Raw genomic sequence first — 23,393 nt, forward strand, 5'->3', positions numbered from 1 at the left:
AGTCTTCTGAGCAGAATAAGACCCATTTCCATAGTTTAAGTGCAAGAAATTGCAGCTAGTAATAGGCAAGCTATCATTTCATTGTACAACTTGCTCCAGTATAGACGGTTTTTCCCACATCTGGAAATTAGCTGGGTGAGCTATGCTCCATGCCCTCGAAAGTTAAAATTCGGTGGGTAGACATGGACTTAAGCAAATAAAAGCTGGAGGTGCAAATTTTGCATAAAGATAATAATACTCTTTACCATTGGTGCTGGCACCTTTATGGATACTGTATGCACATTAACTCAATAAATCCTCACTACACTCTTTGAGGTGGGTACTATCATGATTCCCATTTTGCAAATGAGGAAACTGAGAGGATAAGTAACTTGTCCAAGGCCACACAGCTATTTAAGTGGGGAACTGTGATTCGAACCCAATCTGGCTCCCGTCGGGGTTGGAGACAGACCCGGGGACGAGCTTGGGTTTCACCCTACTGGCTGGCTGATCTTCAAGACAGGCTACCTAACTTTTCAGAGCCTCGGCTTCCTCATCTGTAAAACAGGGAACGATCACACCCATTTCACAGGCTTTTGTGAGGGGTATTAAACCGGATCACGTTTGCAAAGTGCTTGACACAGTGTCTTCAGCATGGCTAGCCTCTGCCATGGGGGAACAAGTGTTTAAACACTTAAAACGTTTTTTTCTAAGATGTCACCTTTTGACCTCCTTTCCTGTTTGCCTCACTAGCTGGTAAGGCCCGACTCGTGGAGGAATCAGCTATGCGGGCTAGGTTTCGGGGCTGCCCACCCTCCCTCCTCTCTACCCTGCTGTGTCCTTCGGAGGAATTAGGGGTCAACAGGAGAAGACAGGGGAATAACAGCATCCTGAGTACTTCAACACTTATTGAGTCACTTACTGATTGCGAGAGTCACATACTAAACACCATGACAAGCACTGTGGTGACTAAAACACTAAGACACGGCCCTACCAGCAAGGAGTTCACAGCCCCATAGAGGAGAAGCACACATTTTTTAAAAAAAATCAAATACCCAGGGGTGCCTGGGTGGCTCAGTTGGTTAAGCATTCGACTTCCACTCAGGTCATGATCTCACGGTTTGTGAGTTCGAGCCCCGTGTCAGGCTCACTGCTGTCAGTGCAGATCCTGCTTCAGATCCTCTGTTCCCTTCTCTCTCTGCCTCTCCCCCACTCTCACACGCCCTCTCTCTCTCAAAAATAAATATTTTTTAAAAAATCAAATACCCTTGGGGCCCCTGGGTGGCGCAGTCGGTTAAGCGTCCGACTTCAGCCAGGTCACGATCTCACGGTCCGTGAGTTCGAGCCCCGCGTCGGGCTCTGGGCTGATGGCTCAGAGCCTGGAGCCTGTTTCCGATTCTGTGTCTCCCTCTCTCTCTGCCCCTCCCCCATTCATGCTCTGTCTCTCTCTGTCCCAAAAAAAATAAATAAACGTTGAAAAAAAAATAATAATTAAAAAAAAAAAAATCAAATACCCAGCATGTCACATGGGCAATCTGTTGTAGGAAGCTGGTCAGGAGAGGCAGTGGCCCAGTGCCCATGCAAACGTACTCGCATTGTGTGCCCTGCTCAAACCAGGCCATGCGGGCGCTTCTGGTGCCTGCGGGGTGGGAGTGGAGAGCAGGGACAGTCCCCCACCCTACTCTCTCTCTCAGCACGCTAAGCATCTTCAGTCGGAAGCTAAGACACCTTAGCTGATACCTTGTCTTTGCGGTTCTCAAATGCTCAGTCGCGATATGGCCTCCAATCGCAAGACTTTGCAAAGTCCAGCCAGTATCTGATATGAAGCTAACTGTTCTAAAGATAGTCTAGCACTTTCTTTATCCTGAGGGGCTCAGCACTGAAAGGCTTCCTAGCAGAAACCATATGTTTGAAGAAGTGTCGAGTTAGATGTTTAATGGTGTGGGAAATCTAAAGCAGTCACTGACACTTCAGAAGAAGGCTGGGTTAGATAGGATAACCACAACTTTTTTTTCTTTTCTTTTCTTTCTTTTTTCTTTCTTTTTTTTTTTTAGAAGGAAGATAGAGCTGAAGTACAAGAAACAAACAGAGGCTCTCTGAGATTAATTCTTAGCAAAAAAAAAAAAAAGTGATTTCCTACATATGCTTGAATTTTAGAAGTGAAAAAAACTTTGACAAACTTTCAGCCACTCAATCCTTTGTCGCTACTGGCTGTGTAACAAAGACCACAATAATGTCAGTGGCATTCAAGAATAAACGTTTATTTCTTGCTGATGTATCTGTAGGGCAACTGAGGTGTCTGCTCCCTGTGTGCCATCCTGGGACCAAGGCTCTAGCCGTGGCCACCCAGGGTATACCCTTGCCACGGAGACACAAGAACACACAATCAACCAGACAAGCACGCACCCCATATCTCCTCATGTCATATCCGCCGGCATCCCACCGACCAAAGCAAGTCACCTAGCCAAGCCCAACATCAAGAATCAGAGAAGTACACATCACTAGAAGGCCATGGGCCCCGTGGATGTGTAACGTCATCAAAGAGGATGAAAGAACTAGTACGAATAATCCCATTTACAATGCTTTCAATCCAGAGAGGGATGCATTAGAGGCTCTGTTTTTTTCTTGATTGTTCAAAAAACTGAGCCTCCAGAATTTAAGTCATTCATCCACGTCAGACAGTAGTGTGTTGCCCTAGCAGAATTAGAATTCAAATCTTCTGCCTTCTTCGGTTTCTATAGTGATGTAGCTTAGGGACATGTAACTAGCAGGCATCTTTAATAATCACATCCCTCAATTACGCTTCCTTGCAGATATCAGTTCTGTCCAGCAAAAGCCAGACTCAACATTGTCTCATCTGTTAGCACGATCACTGTGTTTATCATTTGTTTAGGATCTTCTGCGCTGTTTTTACAAGCTATTTTTACTATTACCACACTAATAAATTATTTATGGTGGGAAACCTGAATCAGAAAACTCTGGCTACTTGAAAACAGACTTTATTAAAAACATCTCCTTCCCCCTCCACCATGCACCCCTCCCAAGGCTCACACGATCATTTTGCCTACTTTAAGCCTTAAAGATTGCACAGTCTGTGGAACAGAAAATACTTGTAGATGGCTGCAGAGGAAGGAATATTGAGGGGTCAAGTTTGAAACTAATTCTTGAGTGTGGAATTTTTACTTGCTGCAACTGCTATGTGCCTTCTCATTGCCAAACAGATCAGACTGTGAAGCATCATAACTAGAAGTCACGAAGGGTTTCCTGAGCTACCCCGAGCCAGCAGCCTCCCACATCCGATCGCCTATTCCTACAACAAATAGTTATTGAAAGGCTACTCTTGGCCTGGCAAGGTGCTGGGATATCCCTCCAACAAGACCTAGGAGCTCTCAAGGAGTTTATGTTCGGCAGAGAGGGATAGAGAGGAATGGATTATTACAAACAAACTAAAACTAAAACTGAACAGGGTGATTTCAGATGGTACTAAGGCTTGTGAAGAAGTTAGCCTTGCCATCCTGGGTAAGTCACCGGCTTAACTTTCCTCTGGGGCCCTTAGTGCCCTCATCTGGAAAACCCGTGTCGCTCCCACACTGGCTGCTTGCCCGAGGTTATGAAGACCGGGTTAACAAGCTAGTCCCTGAGGGTCTCGGCACCTGCACTGGGGCACTGCCAGCTCACCGCACTTCCTTTAACCCCCATCGGTCGGGTGGAAGGGCTTCTGCGTCCCTCGCCCTCAACGCACACCAAAACTAAAACATAACTCCTGGCCTAGTATTTCCCGGAGAGAAATTAACAGCCCTGAGGATGTTGAACAGCGGGAAGGAGAGGCGGGCACAGCCCCGGAGCTGGAGCGAGGCTCGGACACCTTTAACGTGCGGCCTGGTGCCCCAGAGGTCGGCGCTGCTCGCTTAGCGTGCTGAGAGAGAGAGTAGGGTGGGGGACTGTCCCTGCTCTCCACTCCCACCCCGCAGGCACCAGAAGCGCCCGGCCTCCCTGTCCTTGTCCTTTCTTTGGCACCCTCGGAGACAGGCCTGGCAGAGGACACATTGACGGCGGCTCGGGGGCAGGGTGGGGTGGGGGCTGCCCCTCCTCCCCACCGCCGCCCCGCAGGGGTTGCCCTCTTCCGTCCAAGAGCCGGGGCTGGGGCTGCGAGAGAGGCTCGGAGGCTGTAGTCTCCTCCCCCGCTCTGCTCCTGGCCGCGCTGTGCTCCCCCAGTTCCGGAAGAGCTGCTCTGATCGCGGGGCTCAGTGACAGCTCGGGGATGGGAGGGGAGCTCTCCCTCCTCCCCACCCCCGCCCAGCAGTGACCCAGACGCCGCTCGGGCCTCCTTTCTGCGCCGCGCCAGCCCGGGAGCCGCGGGAGGACGGGGCGCGGCTTCCCGAGGGCCGGGCCCCGCTCTCCCGGCGGCGGCGGCGGCGGCGGCGGCAGCTGCGCCCTGGGGGGCGGGGAGCGGGCGCCGGGGGGCCAGGGGCGGAGGGGCGGCGGGAGCCCCGGCCTGGCAGCGCGGCTTCAAGTTTCCACCGGCGCGCGGTTGTGCAACAGCCTCGGGAGCGGGAGCCGCGGGCGCCTCGGAAAACAAGCCGAGCCCATAAACAAAGCCACGTGGGCTCCGGCGGGGGGGCCGGGCTAAGAGCAGGCGGCTCTTCCGGCAACAAAGGGCCGGGGCCGGCGGCCCGCGATAAATACTGCGGCCGGGACGGCGGCGCGGCACACTGGCCAGCCCCGCGCGCCCTGCGGCCCTCCCCGGCGCCGCGCCCTCTCCGAGCCCAGGCGCTCGGCTCCGCGGCCCCCGAACCCGCAGCCCTCCACGCCGCCTCCCTGCAGCCGCCCCCGCGTCGGCCCCAGCACCCCTGAGGGTCCGTCCAGGGCAGCGCGTCCCCGAGGCCGCCCCGCCGGTCCTGTCCGTCAGTCCGCCGAGTCCGACCGTCGCGTCGCCCCCGGAGCCATGCCATTCCTCGGGCAGGACTGGCGGTCCCCCGGGCAGAGCTGGGTGAAGACGGCCGATGGCTGGAAGCGCTTCCTGGATGAGAAGAGCGGCAGCTTCGTGAGCGACCTCAGCAGGTGAGTGGATCCGCCACCAACTTGCAGCCCCGCGAAACAGACCTGGGCTGGTTTCGGGGGCGCAGGGGCGGGAGAGTGGGGGGCACGCAGGGCTGGAACAGGGTGAGGAGGAAGCCCCTGGACCAGGGCGGGGGGGGGGGGGGGCGGCGGGGTGCAGGGGAGGAGAGAGAAGTTGACGGGGTTTCTGCAGAGGTCGCTAGAGCACGGGATTCGGGGAATTTGGTTTCTCTTATTGTTCAGGGTCTGCGTCTCCAAGTGGGCACAACTCTTTACAGAGCCCCGGGTCCCTCTGGGAATCTGACGACAGACGCAGACCTTGTCCGCAAACGTTCAAACTCAAGCATACAACTTCAGGGGACTCCTGCCTTAAGGACACTGGAGTCGCGCCGTCCGCCTGGGCGGGGGCGCGGGCGAGTGGGCTTCGCACCTTTAAACCGCTGGGGGTGGCGGGGCTCGGAGCACCCTAGCGCCGTGGGCACAAGTCGGGTGACGCGATCGGACATGGGTGCAGCACCTCCAGGCTCTTCCCACGCACGGGCGACCGCAGAGTGGGCAGGGAGGATGAGTAACCAGGAAGGGGCGGCCAGATGGTCCCTGGGGCACCGGCGCTTGCGGGGCGGACTGGCGGAACCAGGGTGAAGACTCGCGACTGCGGAGCTGCGGAGGAGGGAAGGGAGGCGGGAAGGCCACCCACAAGCCTTCTGCTTCTGAAAGGACGAAGCGCTTGCACCTGTTTCTTCAGTGGCCCTTTCGGTCAGTTTTCTGGGCGAAATAATTTCAAGTGATGCCCGTCAGTTGCAGAAAGTACCCCGCGCCAGCCCCCCACCCTGAGCCCCGTCAGTCTGGTTGAAAACCCGAGGTCCGCTCCGTTTGGTTATAACACAGAAGCGCTGTCTAGTAAGTGAAGTGGTCTGGAATCTGTCAGTCCCGGATCGCAACAGTTGACTTCCAGATCCCTGACATTTGGAACAGGTGGGAAGGGCAATGAAAGCGGGTCCAGAGGCGATCAGTGCAGCCCAGTCACCCTTGGATGCCTGTTCGTGCAGCCTTTGGTTGAAACCACTGGCACCAGAACCCTTAAATTGATTCCGGTGATGAGTTCTGTAACCGGACCAGGTTCCCACTTACTGAGATTTACCAGTGGTTTTTTTGGCTGAGCCCCCTGGCACTCAATTTTAAGAAAACTGTCAAGAAAGTGTGGTTATTTTGACAGCTTGACCTCCAGAGCGCCCCCCCCCCCCATCTGATTGTTATTTGTAAAACATCAAACTCCTTTAGTCTTCCAATGGAAAAAGAAACAAAAGCATTTAATCCTGGGGGTCTGTCAGGAGAGACAAAAGCATATATAACCCTTATGTTAAAGATATTTTGAGGCAAACTGTAGAGTTTGGAGAGCAAATAAGAAGTCTTACTGCAAATCAGAGAATTTACTTAATAGAAAAATCAAAAGACCAATTGCTGTCACTAGACTCTTAACCTTTTAGGGATGCGAGTTACCAATTATGCCTAAAGTATTCTCCCTTGACTAGAAGCTTGCTTCTAGTAGAATAGAAGCTTCCTTCCTGCCTCCTCATTCCTAAGGAATGATGATCTTGATAGTTTGTTACTTTTATTTCTGTACAACAGTCCAGATGCTTTCTGGGGAAATACAGCAAGGATCTGCTGAATGATGTCCCAGCGGCTCACCCAAATATGATTATAGGTTGCTCGTTAGGAGGATGCATTCAGCAGGAGAGGATTCAAGATACTGAGCCTCTGGTTCATGTAAATATTCACACTGTATCTGCTCCAAGAGATAAGCTGGTATCACTCCCCTTTAGAAGCAGATAGTGGTGCCTCTCGCCACAGAGTGGGAGACCTTGAAGATGGTTTTAACTTACCACGAAAATTTAACCTAGGCTGGGATCAGGTAGCTTCACACCCCTCAGACCCCTTCATGAGCCTCCTTCTTTCCTCCCATTTCGTGCCTTCTGAGCCAGTGCTGTAGCACCGCCATAGTTACCACAAGTGGTGATCAATATAGTGGCCACCTGTGGCTCTTGGAGGAGTCAGAGTTTAGCAATCAGTTGGTAGCTCCTGGCAAAGCAGCTGGCTGTTTGTTTGCGGAGTATTTTTTTCCTCCACCAATTGTAAACAATCCCTTCCCTACTTAGCATGAGAAGTCTGCCAACTTCTTAAAAGCAGTTGGCCTTCTTGGACCTAGGTCTGGAGTCTCAAATATCCCCACTGTTTTTAGTCTTGGTCATGTTTCTCTGTGATGTAAGGTTTGGGCTGACCGCCTGCCTACACAGGTGAATGCCTCTCCTGTTAGGAGAAAACAAAAGGCCGACGGCCCTTTCCAAAGGGGGAGGGGAGGTAATAAAACAGAGGACAACAGAGGCCTGCTACACTTCTCTAATTCCACATCCAATTCTGTGAGCTGCCTGAACAAGAGTCGGGAATGAAGGGTACATTTGGTGTGTTCCGACCTGGGGAGAGTGTTTACAGTTGACCACAGCCCGTCTGGACAGCACGCCTTCTCTGGACTCTGCTGGCCATTCTATGTTCTGGGCCCTGTCCCCTTCCAACAGCAGAACCTTACAAAGCCCATCCCAGCCATGAACAGAGATCATGGCAGGCTTTAGGATAAGTTTAAAGCAGTACCCCTCATTTAAAAGGGGTACTTGCATAAGACAGCAGAGGAATGACCAGTTTAAATGTGGGTGGGCAGATGAAAAGTTCAGGGAAAGCGCTTGGCATGAATTGGGGGTGGTCCAAGAATGCTTCAAGGAAGTGGTAGTTGAGGTACCTCCAAGCCTCACCAACAACCCTCCAGCTTCCCCCACCCCCAGAATGAGTCATCTCAGCGATCTGAGCCTCAGGCCACTCTTCTCCAAGTCTACAGGCCTGCAGCTGAAAACTCCAATGTTGCTCTGCACATAGCTGAGGCTGAACCAGGAAGCAGGAAGCTTGGTGCCCTGGACGAGTAGTGCAGAAGACAAAAATAATACGTCAAATTTTTATGAGTGCTTACTGTGTGCAAGGCACTGTTCTACAAGCTTCATATAGTAGGCTGTTTGTTTCACCAGAACAATCTGGGTACGGAGTCTGACGATTTGCGTCTGTATTGGAGCAAATTAGCATAGAAATCTCACCAGCTTTAATCCACCACCAAACCCTTTAGGCCCTCCATAGCTTTCTTAAATGGCCTGTGATTGCGGAACAAAATGAGAAATAGGCCTTTCCCCCCACCGATGCCCTTATCTCCTCTGCCCAAACGGTCTTATTTTGAAATCTTTCCATCATTTCTAAAGTTGTCTTTAAATATCTAGGTACGTGTATATTGATAGTATAAGGCTGGGAGAGGTCTTTTTTCTTATTCTGTGCCTGTGCCTATAAAAATCAAGATTAGTAAAAACTAACCACCAAATGGCAACTTCAGTGGCTATTCTTGAATTTAATGAGGTAATTAGCATCCTTAAATAGTTCTACTTAAAAAAAAAAGTTAAATGTCATGGTTCCTAAATGGTGGTGGCTTTTCTTGTTAAAAATTTCAGTTGTAATTTTCTCTTGGCTTTGCATTTCCTTGAAATGGATGGACATAATTGAACTCTCAGAATAACCTCTAACTGAGTATGTTATTGCTTGAAAGAAAAGCTACAAGCAGACAACACAAATAAACCTCCTAGCCCTTCCTTCCAGGCCCCACCTCTGAAGTCCAAAACCTAATAATCAAGAGAAAAATGCAGGGTTTGTCTTTGGTTGAAGTGTTTCTACATTCTACAGTGGAAGAACATCATCAATGATGTCAAATTCTTCTTCAACTAACTTTGGAAATGAGTCGCTCGGACTTAAAGCAGATTATTGTCATTTCTATGAGGAAAGCAGGTGCTCAAATTCCTTTGAGTAATGTTCTCAATTAGAAGAGAGTAAGGTGAACTGTAAATATTTAAAATCTCTGGGGAATGGCCACAATCTAAGGTCCAGGCTCTGGAAACTTTCTGCCAAACCTCAAAAGTGTGACTGAGAATAAGACCGCTTCATTTTATGGTTCTCTACAGGTGGAATTTAAGCTCTAGGTTTTCGTTCATGGTGTAGGAGTGTGTTTTCTTTAAAAATAAGCCTTCGTGTGGTGTTTTTACATGAAAAACGTTCTTAACTTTGCTTTCTAAAGGCTGTTCTCAGCTTTGGTACACCATGGACCAGTCAAGTAACCTTCCATGTTTTCCCCTTCTCAACTTTGATTGAAATTCTTAAGTTGGCTTTAAGGACTCAGAGTCCAGCGCTCCCTTGTTCTCTCTTTTCTTGCTGACCTTGGAGCAGATCACTGACCAGTCGGTGGTTTTGTACACTACTGTCATGCAAGTAGACAAACACACACTCACGCGTGACACAGAGCCTGACCCCAAACACTCACCCTTGGCTCGTTTAAGAAACTGTCTCTAAGAGAAGACATTTCTGCGGTAATCTCTATGAAACCTAAAAATATCCAGTTTCCCCAAATGAAAAGAAGGCTAGAGATGTTAGAAATCTCAATAAGTGGTATTAAACATGGCCTTACAAGGGCAGATTTAACAAATGATAGATTATCCATCAAGCTTATTCCTCTGGGTCCAGAAACACTGAGCACGTTGTTGGTGATATCATGTGTAAGCATTTATGTAGCAAGATACTTATTGTACTTATCAAAGTGCTACTTGAGACGATTGTAGCAACAGGATACTGGAAATTGTTTCAAACCCTCTTTTCTCTTGTACCATTTACATAATGTCTGTGGAATAGAGAAGTGCAGGTGTACCTCATTTTATCCAACAGATGTATGTCCAAAGAAGATGTGAAGCAAACCACATTTTAAATTCAGCAAAGGAACTCAGAAAATTAAAGAGCTCTGATATATCGGTGATACAAGAAAAAGCCCCTGATTTATGTTTTACTAGTGGGAATTCTAAATCCTGCCTTGTACATACATCCCCATGGGGCTTGGGGGATCTACTCACTATACTTCAATATTTCTCCAGCATCCTTTCAATGAAAACTCTTCAGAGATTTACTGTGAAGTTATGTGGTATCACAGAATAGAACTCAGCTCCCCAAAATAACAGCTCAGCCTACTGGCAGAAATATGCACCTGACCCAAGTTGAATCTGTGCATCCTTCAGGGACCTGTGAATTGGGCAGTTCTGTTTTTTCAGCCCTTATAAATTTATGAATTGTGAAATCAGCTGGTTTCATTTAGGACCCAAGGTCTTCACCTCGCAGCGTGATGCTGAGTGTTAGTCACGGAATTCCATGAAATCTAAACAATTAGCACTGTATGCTCAACGTCTCCTAGAAATGGAGTGTGTAAGTCAGATTTTTGTTAATGTGATCATGTTTCAAAGGCATGATGGAAGCATGCTAGTTAAAAGAAGCTTGGGTACACTTTAAATGGGTGGATTGTATGGTATGTGAATTATATCTCCAAAAGGACGTTTTGTTGTGTTTTTTTTTTTTTTTTTCTTAGAAAGCAGCTTAGGGTGGATACTTTTGCAAAATGAAGGCATTGTGTACCACAGTGATAGCAGTAATCATCCCTCTCCCTCCCCCCTGAAGTCGTCATTTTTGCTTAAAGTAATATTGTAGTGCCCGGCATTGCCTTTAGTTAAAGGGTAAAGGGCTGTGTGTCAAACACAATGGCAAGCACTGTTGGGAATTCAAAAGCAGTAGAAGCCCCCATCCCTGCCTTCCACAGAGATGTGACAATATTTCATCCCCAAAGAGGGAGGTCTGTGCCTGAACAGACTTCTTTTGAGGGGGCTATTGTTTTGTTTGAGAAGATGTATGTTTGTGTTTTATAACCCGGTAAGTTATTTATAGAAACAGCTCTTATTAAAATATAGCTGCTATAGCTCATCCCCTCTCCTGTTATTCCTAGTTATTGCAACAAGGAAGTATACGATAAGGAGAATCTTTTCAACAGCCTGAACTATGATGTTGCAGCCAAGAAGAGAAAGAAGGACATGCTGAATAGCAAAACCAAAACCCAGTGTAAGCCATTTGTTTTGAACTTAAAAGAAAGCTGTTTGAAGATCACTAGGATTGGTTCTTTGCTGGGGGGGAGGGGAGAAAATCAGACCTCAAGTGTTAGACATCTGCTTTAATGTTTACTGTGTCACTGACAGAGGTCATTGGGAACTTTGCACTCAGAAACCCGGCCGTGCATTTTACAAGCAAGATCAATGTGTTCTTTATAGTCTTGTTTATAAGTCAGTTGCTAGTCAGAGTGGGGTTTTTTCCCCCCACTTGTCACTAATATTTGACGTAGTTAATTTAGTTATTATGCAGTGATATGATCAGCTGAATCAGTTCCAGCATGTGTTTTTATTTGGCACTGTGTTGTGAGGCTTTGAAAGTAGATTTGTTTCTCCCTCTTTCCTTGTCTAAATACTACTACATTTCTAGATGCTGGGTGTAAGAGGATAAAGTTCTAGAAATAAGCCAGAATCACAGATCTTTAGTTTAATCCACTCATACTACATGATCTCTTCATGTTATCTGCTTTATTTCTACTTTTTATGGCCTTGTATAAGTTGTAGGTTTGACATTTACAACAAACTTGTACTTGGGTATTTGATTTTTTTCAATTTGGAGCTTTGGTATACTAAATCTGATGATCAAAGATTTGGAGAGCTTCAGACCCGGTCAGCATAACTCCGATATGTATACACTGCAGAAACTAGGCATTTGCATTTCTTAGATTGTCAGTAGAGTCTCTGTCTTTTTTTGTTAAAACTTTTTTAACACTTTGGAGTATATGAAAAAGAAACAAGTTTAAAATTGGGGGCATGATGCAAATTTTAAAGCTGTGGGGTTTTTTGTTTTTAATTTTTTTTCTTTTTTTTTTTTTTTTTTGCCTCTGTAGATTTCCACCAAGAAAAATGGATTTATGTTCACAAAGGAAGTACTAAAGAGGTGAGCATCCATCTGTTCCTTAAAGCGTATGCTTAGCTTTATGCCTCTCCCAACAGGAAAGGGAGGGAAAGTGGGCAAGAATATGACTTCAAATCATGGCTGGGTGTGGGGGGTAGTGGCTAGCAGCTCACCACCTACCCAACCATCAGAGAGAGTGAGAAGCCAAAGTCACTAGGTGGACTCCCCAGTCATTCAGTGAGATCACGTATGTAAAAGTGCTTTATAAAGATTAGTATACCCATCTCAAATGTGTTGTTATAAAGCCTTGGCCTTGCCCGGAGAACAGTGCCTCTTTCTTGTTCTCAGATCTCTTCAGACTCCAACTTTGTTAAGTTTTAGCCCTGGAGGGGCTAATCACTAAACACAGCAGAAGTTTTCATGTCTGCTCAGTATGAGACACTGAGCTAGACCTAGAAGGGGACAAGGCACTGTAACAACTACATTTGCGTGGCACTTTATAAAACCCTTTTATGTACATCTTCTCCCTGCACAGGCATCTGCTCAGATATCTAGGTTATCAGGCAGTGTGGTAGAACGATGGAATTTCTACCACTGTCAGGGACCTTGGTGAATACATAAGTCCCTCTGCGGTTTGGAGCCCCACGGAGGTCAAGGGCACACCCGCCATTATCCAGATACTCAGAGCAGAGCTGAGACTGTGAGTCAGGGCTCTCTGCTCCCAGTGCTTGTGCGTTCATAGGTAAAAAATCAAAAGTTCTTTTGCCTCCTCATGAAGCCTTAATAAAAAAAAAAAAGTTTCTGATGATCCCAATGAGAAGAGCAGTAAAGATGCGAGGCAAGGTAGCAGGCAGGATTGACACAAGGAAGTCTAATTCTCCTCCCAGGAGATGCTACAGTGACCAGCTATCTTCATCTTCCATCCTATGTCCAACTCCTGACCTTTCCCGGATAAGCACCTACTTAGGATTTTCCCATTCAAGTTCATGTGGAGAACAAGGGTCCAAATGGCGCAAGTCATGAAGAGGGGTGTTTAACATGTGAGTCACAGACTAAAGCAGCTGCTAGCTGCACTGTCCGTCTTTGTGGCTCGCAGGGGGCTCCCAGAAAGAGCTTATCATGGCCCAGGAAAACAGCATATGGCCACAGGTTACCTAAGACAGGCATCCAGCTTGCCAGTAGAGTCCAGGTGGACCGTTCTGGAGAATGACCTCTGTGCCCCCCGTTTTCACATTCAGCGCCATGGCTATTGCACTCTGGGGGAAGCTTTCAACAGGCTGGACTTCTCAACTGCCATTCTGGACTCCAGAAGATTTAACTACGTCGTACGGGTAAGTCTCTATAGGTTCCCAGGGTCTCAGTTGAATTATCTTTTTCAGGTTCTCTTGAGATAGTTCCCCCCCAAAGAATAACTCTGTAGGACACTGGGAATTTTGAGGAAAGCAGAAAACAGACTTCTCAACTCCCTTCTGTCCAGATGTACTTCGAGTCCTTACGTGGATCCCGTGAGGATGTCCCTGAGATTGGCCGTGACAGACAGGAACGGCCATAGTCCTCATGTGAGCCACTTCCCGCCCCCCACCATAAATGGGAACACACTGCAGGCAGCAAGGGCTCTGGCAGCCACATTAGCAAGAGAGAATTCAGTAGTAAGAAAGCCAAAAAACACCATGTCTTATTTTAAAACCTTCTGTACCTCTGATTGTTCTCACTGTCCTCCTCCTTGTCCTGTTTTAGCAGACTCTAGGTGACCCCACAGCATTCTTGGTTTAGGCTACAACACCAGACAAGTTCAAAGCACCTCAGCGCATCTTTCCCGTGACTCCCTCCCACCCCACGTTCAGTCTTGTTCACCTAAAGCGTGAAACTAACTACCTGTTCAGGTCCGTTGCTTTCCATTTGAAACCCCATGTCGGGGAAAAAAAAATTTTAAGGAGCTGTGGCAAGATATTAATGATGAAGGTAGTAAAGCAAATAAGTCTAAACATGCCCTCCAAATCAGTGATTCTTTTTAATTGGTTTATTGTTGTTGTTTCCCCCCCACCCTTAGCTCTGTTGTGCATTTCTGTCAGTGGTTCAACCTGAGAGGTAGCAGCTGTTTGGGTTTTAGTCTCAGAAGTAGGAGGGACTAGGGGCTCCTGGGTGGTTCAGTCAGTTAAGCGGCTGACTTCAGCTCAGGTCATGATCTTACATTCACGGGTTCAGGCCCTGCATCAGGCTCCGTGCAGACAGCTCAGAGCCTGGAGCCTGCTTCAGATTCTGTGTCTCCCCCTCTCTCTGCCCCTCCCCTGCTTGCACTCTGTCTCTCTTTGTCTCTCAAAAACCAAAATAAAACATTAAAAACAAATTTTTAAAAAACGTAGGAGGGAATTTACCCCTTGTGGGTGTTGGGTGGCTGGGTTTTTATCTTCTTTTTCCTGGGTTGTTGTGCTTCTCAGTGCCCTGTCGCTGAGTCACATGATTGCCACGGCTCAGCCAGAGCAATGACATTCAAGGCCCCTTGAGGCCTGGATCATTCACCTGTCATCAGGGCAGATGCTGGCCTGGCCGTCCCAGCTGACCTGATAAAAACTCAAGCCTCCTTGTAGGTTAGAAGCTCTGAGCTGAGCCTGTGACCACATGAGTAAATCTGTCAGCTTTCAGCTGAGCCCTTATTCCAATCCAAAAGGGATGAAAATAAGAGACCTTCTTGATGAAATGTTCACGTCATTCAGTGTGACTCTGCCATTTCAGGGAGGTCACTGTGGCCTGCAACCCAGCCCAGGCTGGTTGGAGACAGGCCCAGCAAGAGCTGGAAACTCTGTTGCTAAGAATATGAATACTTTCCATCTTCTAGGTGTCAGAGGAGGACACCCAGTTCTGATGTCTTAATTACAAACTGATCAGCAAAACAGTCAGTTTGTAGATGGGTCTTCCTACTTGTTTTCCCTTTCACAAGAAATACAGCAAAGGAACAAGGTCGTAATAGCAAAACTCTATCTTCGTGCAATTATGTGCCTTCACCTTTATTCGTCCATTAACCCTATGAAGTGTGGGTACTTTTATTATCTGTTTCAATAAACGGAAATACGGCAAAGTAAAATGGCTTGTCCAAGGTCACAAAGCTACATAAGCGACAAAATCGGGATCTGAAACCTGGTCAGTCTTAGAGTCCACACTCTTCACTGCTACAGTAAGTTCTCTGCAAGCAGAGGACTGAAGGTACAATGGTCTGAGGTCAGGCCCCAGCCCCGCAACTTTCATACTGTTACAGCCTAAGGCTCAGCCGCCCCTTCCGTAAGAAGGATTAAGAACAACCTCAACTTCACAGGGTAGCTGTGAACTCAGTAATGTTATATATGAAGATACCCTGCAAATCGGAATCAATTATTCAGAGTCAGCTACTAATATTTATTATTGCCTACTCACCTAAATTATCATTGATTCTCCCTAATATACCTTTTCAATTCAGTTGATAAATGTTTTTCTACTTCCAAAAAAAAAGATTAATGGGAAATCTGCCACTTGATTAAGACTCAGCATAGAGGACTTGTATCTGATAGTATCTAATTATAAAATGTGAGCACTTTCCCTCAAATAATCTTGAAGTTAGAGAAACTGCTGAATGCTCTCAGAGCTGTCAGATTCAGCAATAGTGGAAAAGTGTTTCTATTTTGGAAAGAACAATCTTTTTTTTTTCCCCCTTTCACTGTTAAGAGTCCTCTATAATTTGAGAAATAATGTTATTTTTATAAAGAGCTTAAACATTTTAATGATAGGCACTGCGCTTTGAGGGTTTTCTTCTAAGGAAGTCAATGCACATCTCATATATTCTTACCCTTAAGCCAACTTTGCAAAGTAGCTTGCCAATATGTCCTCCCCATCTTACCACTTGGACATAATGGTCTAATATAGTACCATAGTGATTCCTTAGTTCCAGTGAACAACTGAACCAACTTTGAAGGCCTTTAAAAAATGTTCTTTAATCTCTTTAAAGCCAAGTACATTAAAAAAAAAAATGTTTTTATGTTTATTTTTGAGAGAGAGAGACAAAGTGCAAATGCGGAGGGGCAGAGAGAGAGGGAGACACAGAATCTGAAGCAGGCTCCAGGGTCTGCTCTGAGACATCAGCACAGAGCCCAATGTAGGGCTCGAATTCACGAACCACAAGATCATGACTTGGGCTAAAGTTGGACGCTTAACCGACTGACCCACCCAGGCGCCCCTAAAGCCAAGTACATTTTTTACAAAATGTGTTCATGCTGGCTTCCCTCTTCAGAAACAGACAACGCAGAGGGAATAAAAGAGGTGGCCAACACCACTATCTCAAAATTGTCTAATTTTTGTCTGTAAGCACAAAAGTTCTGTGGAATTTATGGAGTCAAAAGTTTTTAATATAAGCTGGGAAGGAAAGGTTTTCATATAGTATCTGTACCTTATTTAATAGGCTTCAGATTATACTCGCTGCCTTCATCCCCTTCTCTACACACACACACCCAATGGCTTAAATACAATTTTAACTGTGGTTTTTAAGGATGATCTAAAACCTTTAGAGGCAACAACTTACCCATTTATGAAAGGTCATTTTAAAAATTGGTTTACACCATGCCTGAAGACCAACACATTTTGGAAACTCCCTTGGGAAGTCGGTGAGCATTCCAGGGGCTGGGCTGGTGGTAGGGCTGGAATTTGGTCCCCATGAGGAGGTGAGTGCTAACTCAGCTAGGGCAAAGAAAGGCCAATGGTGAAAGTGGGTCTCCAGTAAGCTGGGAGAGGGTTTTGGAGACCACACATCAACTCACAGCTGTCTGAACTAAGCCTGCTGTGGCCCACTGGTTCTCATTTGAATTGGCTGCACATTAGAATCACCTGCAAAGCTGGTTTCTCTACAGAAGGCCACCTCTTGGGCATATGATTTAATTAACTGAAGGTGGTGTCCATGCATTGCTACTTAAATCTGCCCTTTGGTGACCCCTGTGTTTTTAAGTTTGGGAACCAGCTCAAAAAACTATTGGAAGCCCAAATGCTGGATTTTACACATTGCGTTTTTAAACAAGACACAGTAAGGCACACATGCAGGAAAGGGTTTTCATGCTTTAATGCCAGGATGCCCTTTGACTGGGTCTTCCAGCTCTCTTTGTGGGATGCAGATGCCACCTCTAGACCAGAAAGGTTCTGGAGAACCTTGAGGACCACCTCCTGACTGGAGAGAACTGGCCCATCTGTGCTAGCAGATCAGAAAGGACAAGCAAAAGCTTGCAACCCCACTCTCTATCCCTCTGCAGCCCAAAAGAAAATCACAACCTAAACCAATGCACGTTATTTTTTCCTGCGTTACCACCCTAAGTCCATTTGAATGTTTCCAGCAAGTTACTGCATTCCTACAACCCCTAAAAGTCTTTTCCAAAAACATGTTTTAGTTTAAGTTGACTGGCGGCTTGGCAAACAAAAGACTGAAATATGGCACTATGACTCAAATTCAAACCCAATGCCTTCAATTAAGGGCATGCTGTTGGTGGGTCGTGATGTGCAGGAGAAGCCTGGCTCCTTTGCTAGGTTCCTCTGCCGCAGTGACCTTGGATTAATTTAGCACTGCACATACTTGGCGCCTTCCTCTGATGGAGGGTGGCCCCTGCCACCTGGGTCTTAAAACCCGTGGTATCTTTTTCTGTTGGGAGAGAGAAGGTGGGTTGGAGGGAGGAAGGCCAGCCACCCCAATGGCCACAGAGTCAAAAGAACAGAGCCGTGAGCCTATTTGAAAATGACTCACAGAAATGGTTGGAATTGTGAGAATCTACTGTGGGGCATTAACATTTGAGGGCACAGGGTGGGTCCTTCAGTGAATGCTGATTAGGCTGCCAGGGATCTTACAGGAGAAAGTCTGTGCCGCTTAGAATTCCTGGTTTTCAGTCCTAACAAGCATTGAGGCAAGTAGATACTGTAATGTCTGAGTACCCACAGAAGAGGGAACACTCACAAACAGAAGCAGGGGAGCACACACAGAAGTGGGGACCTACCTGAAGAAATAGGGGTGCCTACATAACCCACAGAAGTAATGGGATACATTCAAAAGTAGAAAGGTACCCATCGAAGGGGGGGGGCACCTGAAAAAATGAGGAATGGCCAAGAGACCAAAACAGTGGTGTTTTTGACCATGGACTCCTAAACAAATAACATAAGTACGTACTCTCAATTTACGTATATTCATAAATTCATCTGTGAATCACATCCCTATAAAAGGTGCTAATAATGGTATCTGTCCCATCATGTTGCTCAGGGAATTAAAACTAAATTTAAGTGCTTTCCAACAGGACCTGGTATGTGGTAAGCACTCGATGAGAATCAGTTGTTGCCATTAATATCCTCATCTTTAGGGTCCTAATTACAGGCATTAGAAAACACACAAATAGATTATAGAAATAGACAATAGAGATTAAAGATGAAATAAAATGGAGAGATTGATGTTTTATGCTTTTTCTGCCAGATTTCCTTTCCTATCCCACTTTGAAGACCTCAAGATCAAATTTGTTTTGAGAACTCAGAATCTAAGCCTATCCCGCCATAGGCCAGAAATGTACAAAAATATACAAAAATTCTGTCTAGTTTCTACATTATCAGGTGCTTATTATGCAGAGGAATATGCTAAAATGGACAGGTGAGCTGAGTTTTAAATGCCATTTCAGCAGACTTTTCTCCCATACAAGGAGGTAAGCTCCTGAGAGCATTGGACACTGTACTCCAAGTGCTCTGGTTGAGGGTAAGGTTTGTTTTCAGGAACTGTGAGCTAGGATCCGAAGGCCCCTCCAGTCCACAGACAGAGGAGCTCCAAAGGCAAGGAGGTGACAGCATCCCCCTGCTAGGTCCCCATAGATCAAAGACTGCCTCCGGTGAATGCTTTCAAATTCCTAAATAGGTATTTCTGAATGAAATCCATAACATTTACCTAGTGTTGCCATAACCACTCAAGAATCAACGAAGACCTGGTCCCTGCTTATCAGGATCTTCTGGGCTACTTGGGGGACAAGGTACAACTACTGAAGTGGCAGACGGGGTTTTGGTCTTGTCTAGGAGACTGGAGGAGGGGCGGGCACCACAGACAGCCTGTTGGAAGAGGTAGAATCGCTGAAGAAGGACTGAAGAACCAATCCTTCCAGGAGCTGGCTAGGTGCTGAGGCAGAAGAAGGCTTTGCATGGATAAATGCTGTGAGCAGAAACCAGATGAGAAAGAATGGGAGGGGAGTGCTGGTCAACCAGAGGCCCAGGCAATGTGACATCTAGCCTCATGAAATCAGAGGGTAGAGGTTAGGAGTGCTAGGGTAGACGAGAAGCCCAATCTAAAAGCAGGATGATTGAAGCAAACAGAGCTGCTCAAATTGATGCAAACAGGGAGCGGGGCACCATTACAAGTTCAAAAATATCTGGGATGGATAGAAGACAGGCAAGTTTCTCTCAGATGAGAATACAATTAATTTGTGTAAACTTGGCCCTCCTTCTTAGGATTTTAACACTCCGTTAGAGAGAGATGTTTCACTTGCAAATAATATTTACCCAATCTTGACATGCCTGAAGATTATTAATGTAGCTGCAATGTTCTCTCTTCCAACCTGTCAGTGTTCAAGCTCAAAGTCAGGACAAAACTTTCCAGGTTTTTAATCTGTGTTATCCACTGAATAAATAAGGGTCTTGAAAGTACATGGCACTCGGTACAAGCAGAGGCACTGCCTGATGTAACCAAAGGTTTCTTGCAAAAGACATAATGTTCCTATAGGTACCCAGCTTGGGTATTGAACACGTGAGAAATGGCAGGGGCTTCTTGAAGCTTCTTTCCTGCCTTTGATAACCCTGAGGCATGTTTTCAATCGCACCTATAATTCAAACTTCAGAGCCCATAGTCACAGGAGATGGAAGAATTTAGAGATCAGTTATGTTCTTAACAATATCCTATGCAAGACAGAGTATGCTCCAGCAGCAGCCTTATTGTTAACCCCTGTGTGGTTTGGTCTGAAACAAACACACGGGGAAGCTACTGCTTTCTGTTGATGCTTCCGAAGCCCAGTTTATTTACCGTTCCTCTAGATGTCAGCTGCTTGCCTTCCTGGAAAGGGTGATCTGTTTGCACTATAAGTAATTTACTCCTGAAGCATTCGTCTGGGACCAGACCCCATATGAGTTCCAGCCTAACAGTTAAGATGCTCTAGCACTGACCGTGATTGTGTCATTTGACCATCATGAGCCTCCTGATCTAAAGAGGAGGAATTTGGGCATACTCTTTCCCAGGTCCCTTGCAGCTACAATGCTCATTGATTCTAAAAGACAAATGTGTTAGAAAATAAATATTGGTTGACTGCCTACAACGTGCCAGGCTGGGGATAGAGTGATTGGTAAACAAAACAACCCCTGCAGTCTTGAGGTTCATATCCCAATTAGACAGTCAACAAATAAGGAAACAAGATCATTTCAGAGAGTGTAAATGGAACAATGAAACCACAGTAAGATAAAAATGGCGACTGGGAGGTTTCCATAGAGGATGGTCACAGAAGGCCTCCCTGAGCAGGTGATATTTGAATGAGACCTGAGGGGTGGCTCAGAGCCAGCATGTGAAGCCGTGACAAGGGCAAAGGCTGGGAGGTGGGACTGAGCTGAGCCTGTTCAGGAAACCAAAGACGGCCCTTGTGGCTAGAACAGAATGAAGTTGGAGGAGGGGCACAGGCCAGATCAGGGAGGACCTTGCCAGTCACGGAAAGGAGGTTAGATCCTCTTCTAAGGGAAGCTGTTTGAGGGTTTCAAGCAGAGAAGTGACATAAGCTGATTTTTTTAAGTATGAATGCTATGACAAACCGAAGGTGAGAGGAGATAAGAAACCTGTCCTTTCTTCGGTTAAGTGAGATAGGAGGGGAATATCTCTCCTGCCCAGTCATGTTCCACATGCCACTTCAAACTGCAGTTGTAACCGCTCCAAGATTTGCTATACGATATTGCTTGCAACTAGATTTTTCCCCTACTCGACGTCTCCAAAATGAGCACGAGCCAAAGTTGAAGGGCAGGATGTGGTTTCGGCATGCGGTGACCACCATCCCTTCCTCTGGTAGCCCAGGCCCATTCCTGTCACTGCACAACCAGTCACTGCAAATCACTCCGGATACCCAGACTGCCCACGCGGCAATGATACCATGGAGTTCAGGAGGGGCCTGAGAGCTGTCTTGCTCCTCCTTTTCCTCCTCCTCCTTACCCTCCTGCCTCTCCTTAAACACAGCACAGATTACTGGCACCTGGGCTAAAATTTGCCCGGCCGAAAAGAAAGAGCCATTTCCAAACAGAACATTTTCCTTTGCTCTCTTGTGGCTGGGGGCAAAGAATCCAGCCAGCTAAGTCATCTTGGTAAAGAAATTGCTAGATGTAGTCCTGCTCCCCTCGGCACACAGCTCTCTTAACACAGAAGTAAAATTAATCAGTTTAAGTCCTCTTTACCACTAGCTCCACACCATACTACCTACTGGTTTGGGGCTTGCAGTGTTATGCTGATGTGGAAAGTAGACCTAAGTGGTTTACCCAAAGCAATGGCCCCATCCCAGTCATGTCGTTAACACTTTCTGCGGATTATTTCTCCCTTAGTAGTAAAAGCGGATTACCTGTCACAGTGTAATATTGATACGGCATTTCCAGACCCCGTCTCCCAGAATATAGCAATACGTGATATTGCTACTAGTTTTAAAGTTTGGCCGTAGAGGCAAATTTGATCGACCCTGAAAAGCTGAAGTCCTTAACATGTTTTCTGTTAAGACACATCTGGTTAGAGTCCACCACTTAACTACTGCTGGTGTGACTTTAGGTATTTGACTTAACTTCTCTGAGCCAGTGTCCTCTTTTTCAAATGGAGAGGCTAACTCCTCAGGTTACCATTGAGGACTAAGCGAGATCATACATGTGCGGTGCTTAGTGCAGTCACTGATGTGTAGTAAACCCCCATTTATCGTTAGCAAAATAAGACCTCACAGTAGATGCAACTATGTAAGTCGTAAAACGTATCAACGTTAACATTCATCAACAGATAGGGAGCTATTAAAATGTATCACAAACATAATAAAAATGACAGAAAGTGATATTAAAATTTGAAACCATTTAAGCATTTGGTTGACAATACATAAAATTGAAATACAAGGATTCTAAAGATCTTTAAACCATCTGTACTTTACTAATTCACTATGCCCTCCCTGGCATTAATTTTACCTAGTGATATTCTCTGTATTATGATAAAAACTAATAACAATTTGAGTATATTCTTTGTATCAGATACTATTCTGAATGCTTTATGAACACAATCTTCATTGCAACTCCGAAGTTGGTACTATTATTATGCATAGTTTACAGATGGGGAAACTGAGGCACGAAGTAAAGTTGGTAAACTATGGCCCAAGGACCAAATCTGGCCCCCCACCTGTTTTGGTAAATAAAGTTTTATTGGAACACAGCCACATCTATTCATTTACATGTTGCCTAAGGCTGCTTTTGCACTATAACTGCTAAACAGAGTAGTTGTGACAAAGAGCCTATAGCCCACAAAGCCCAAAATATTTACTCTCTGGCCCCTTACAGAAAGTTTGCTAAACCCTGATATCAGCTGTAAACTTCACTAAAAGATTGGGGTCTGGAATAGGAAGAAATAATATTTTATAATAGTAATAATGCCTTGAATTTGGTATTTAGAATGGGTTTTTACACATTTATCTCTTTAACTCTTATAACAACCCTGTAAAGTAGGTAGTCTTTTCATTGCCATTTTAGAAATGAAGAAAATGGGGCTCTGAGAGGTTAAATGACCTATGCCACAGGCTAGACAGTAAACTCCATGCGTCTAGCTATCATGTGACCCTACTGTCATATCCACGTCACCTGCCACAATGCTAGGACAGAGTGGGCACTCAGAAAATACTTGCTAACGAAAGGCAGTTGTAGAGGTCACCCAGCTAGAGAAGCTGGGTGTGCTCCTATTGCAGGGTTTTTTCTCCTGACCCCACAACTGCCTGGCAGTGAAAAGAGGGACTTTTTCTTGAGATCAGGTTAAACATAGCGTAGTTGACATGTCATCCTGATGTCGATGGAGGAATTTTCGCTGCCGTATTACTCTTCTTCCTTAGTCAAACATCATCTCAATCCGACCAAAGGGCTTTTTGTTTTCCCTCAGATGCATAGTCATAGCCTTGCGAGTTGCCTTCTCCGTGTGATTGGTGTGTTTTTAGACAAGATTAAAACTGACACCCTCAAGAGATGGTAGTCACGTGGAATCTGGGTTTTGGATGGATTTCAGGCAGAGCTCCGCCCGCCCTCCCCCATTCCACCACACGATGAGTCACAGTGCACAGCCAACTGCCGTTCCGAGAGCCACTCAAGGCTTTTGTTTTCTTTCATCTTGCTTTATGCTGGTCATGTGAGGCACAGTGTATTAATAGACCATCGGGCTGGCCTTCTCAATCTGGTTGTTGTTGGTC

General features: G+C 46.2%; 1 protein-coding gene across 1 annotated transcript in view; it reads left to right on the forward strand.

Moving 5' to 3' along the window:
- The first annotated feature begins 4,433 nt into the window (after positions 1 to 4,433).
- Positions 4,434 to 23,393, forward strand: part of FBXO32 (F-box protein 32) — a 35,600-nt gene continuing 16,640 nt past the window's right edge. The window contains exons 1-4 of the mRNA XM_045453748.1: positions 4,434 to 5,040; positions 10,934 to 11,046; positions 11,921 to 11,970; positions 13,167 to 13,259. Coding sequence (XP_045309704.1) covers positions 4,925 to 5,040; positions 10,934 to 11,046; positions 11,921 to 11,970; positions 13,167 to 13,259 — 372 coding nt within the window. The 5' untranslated portion in view covers positions 4,434 to 4,924. The remainder of the gene's footprint in view (positions 5,041 to 10,933; positions 11,047 to 11,920; positions 11,971 to 13,166; positions 13,260 to 23,393) is intronic.

This window comes from Leopardus geoffroyi, chromosome C3 (assembly GCF_018350155.1).
Source record: "Leopardus geoffroyi isolate Oge1 chromosome C3, O.geoffroyi_Oge1_pat1.0, whole genome shotgun sequence".
NCBI classification, from domain to species: domain Eukaryota; kingdom Metazoa; phylum Chordata; class Mammalia; order Carnivora; family Felidae; genus Leopardus; species Leopardus geoffroyi.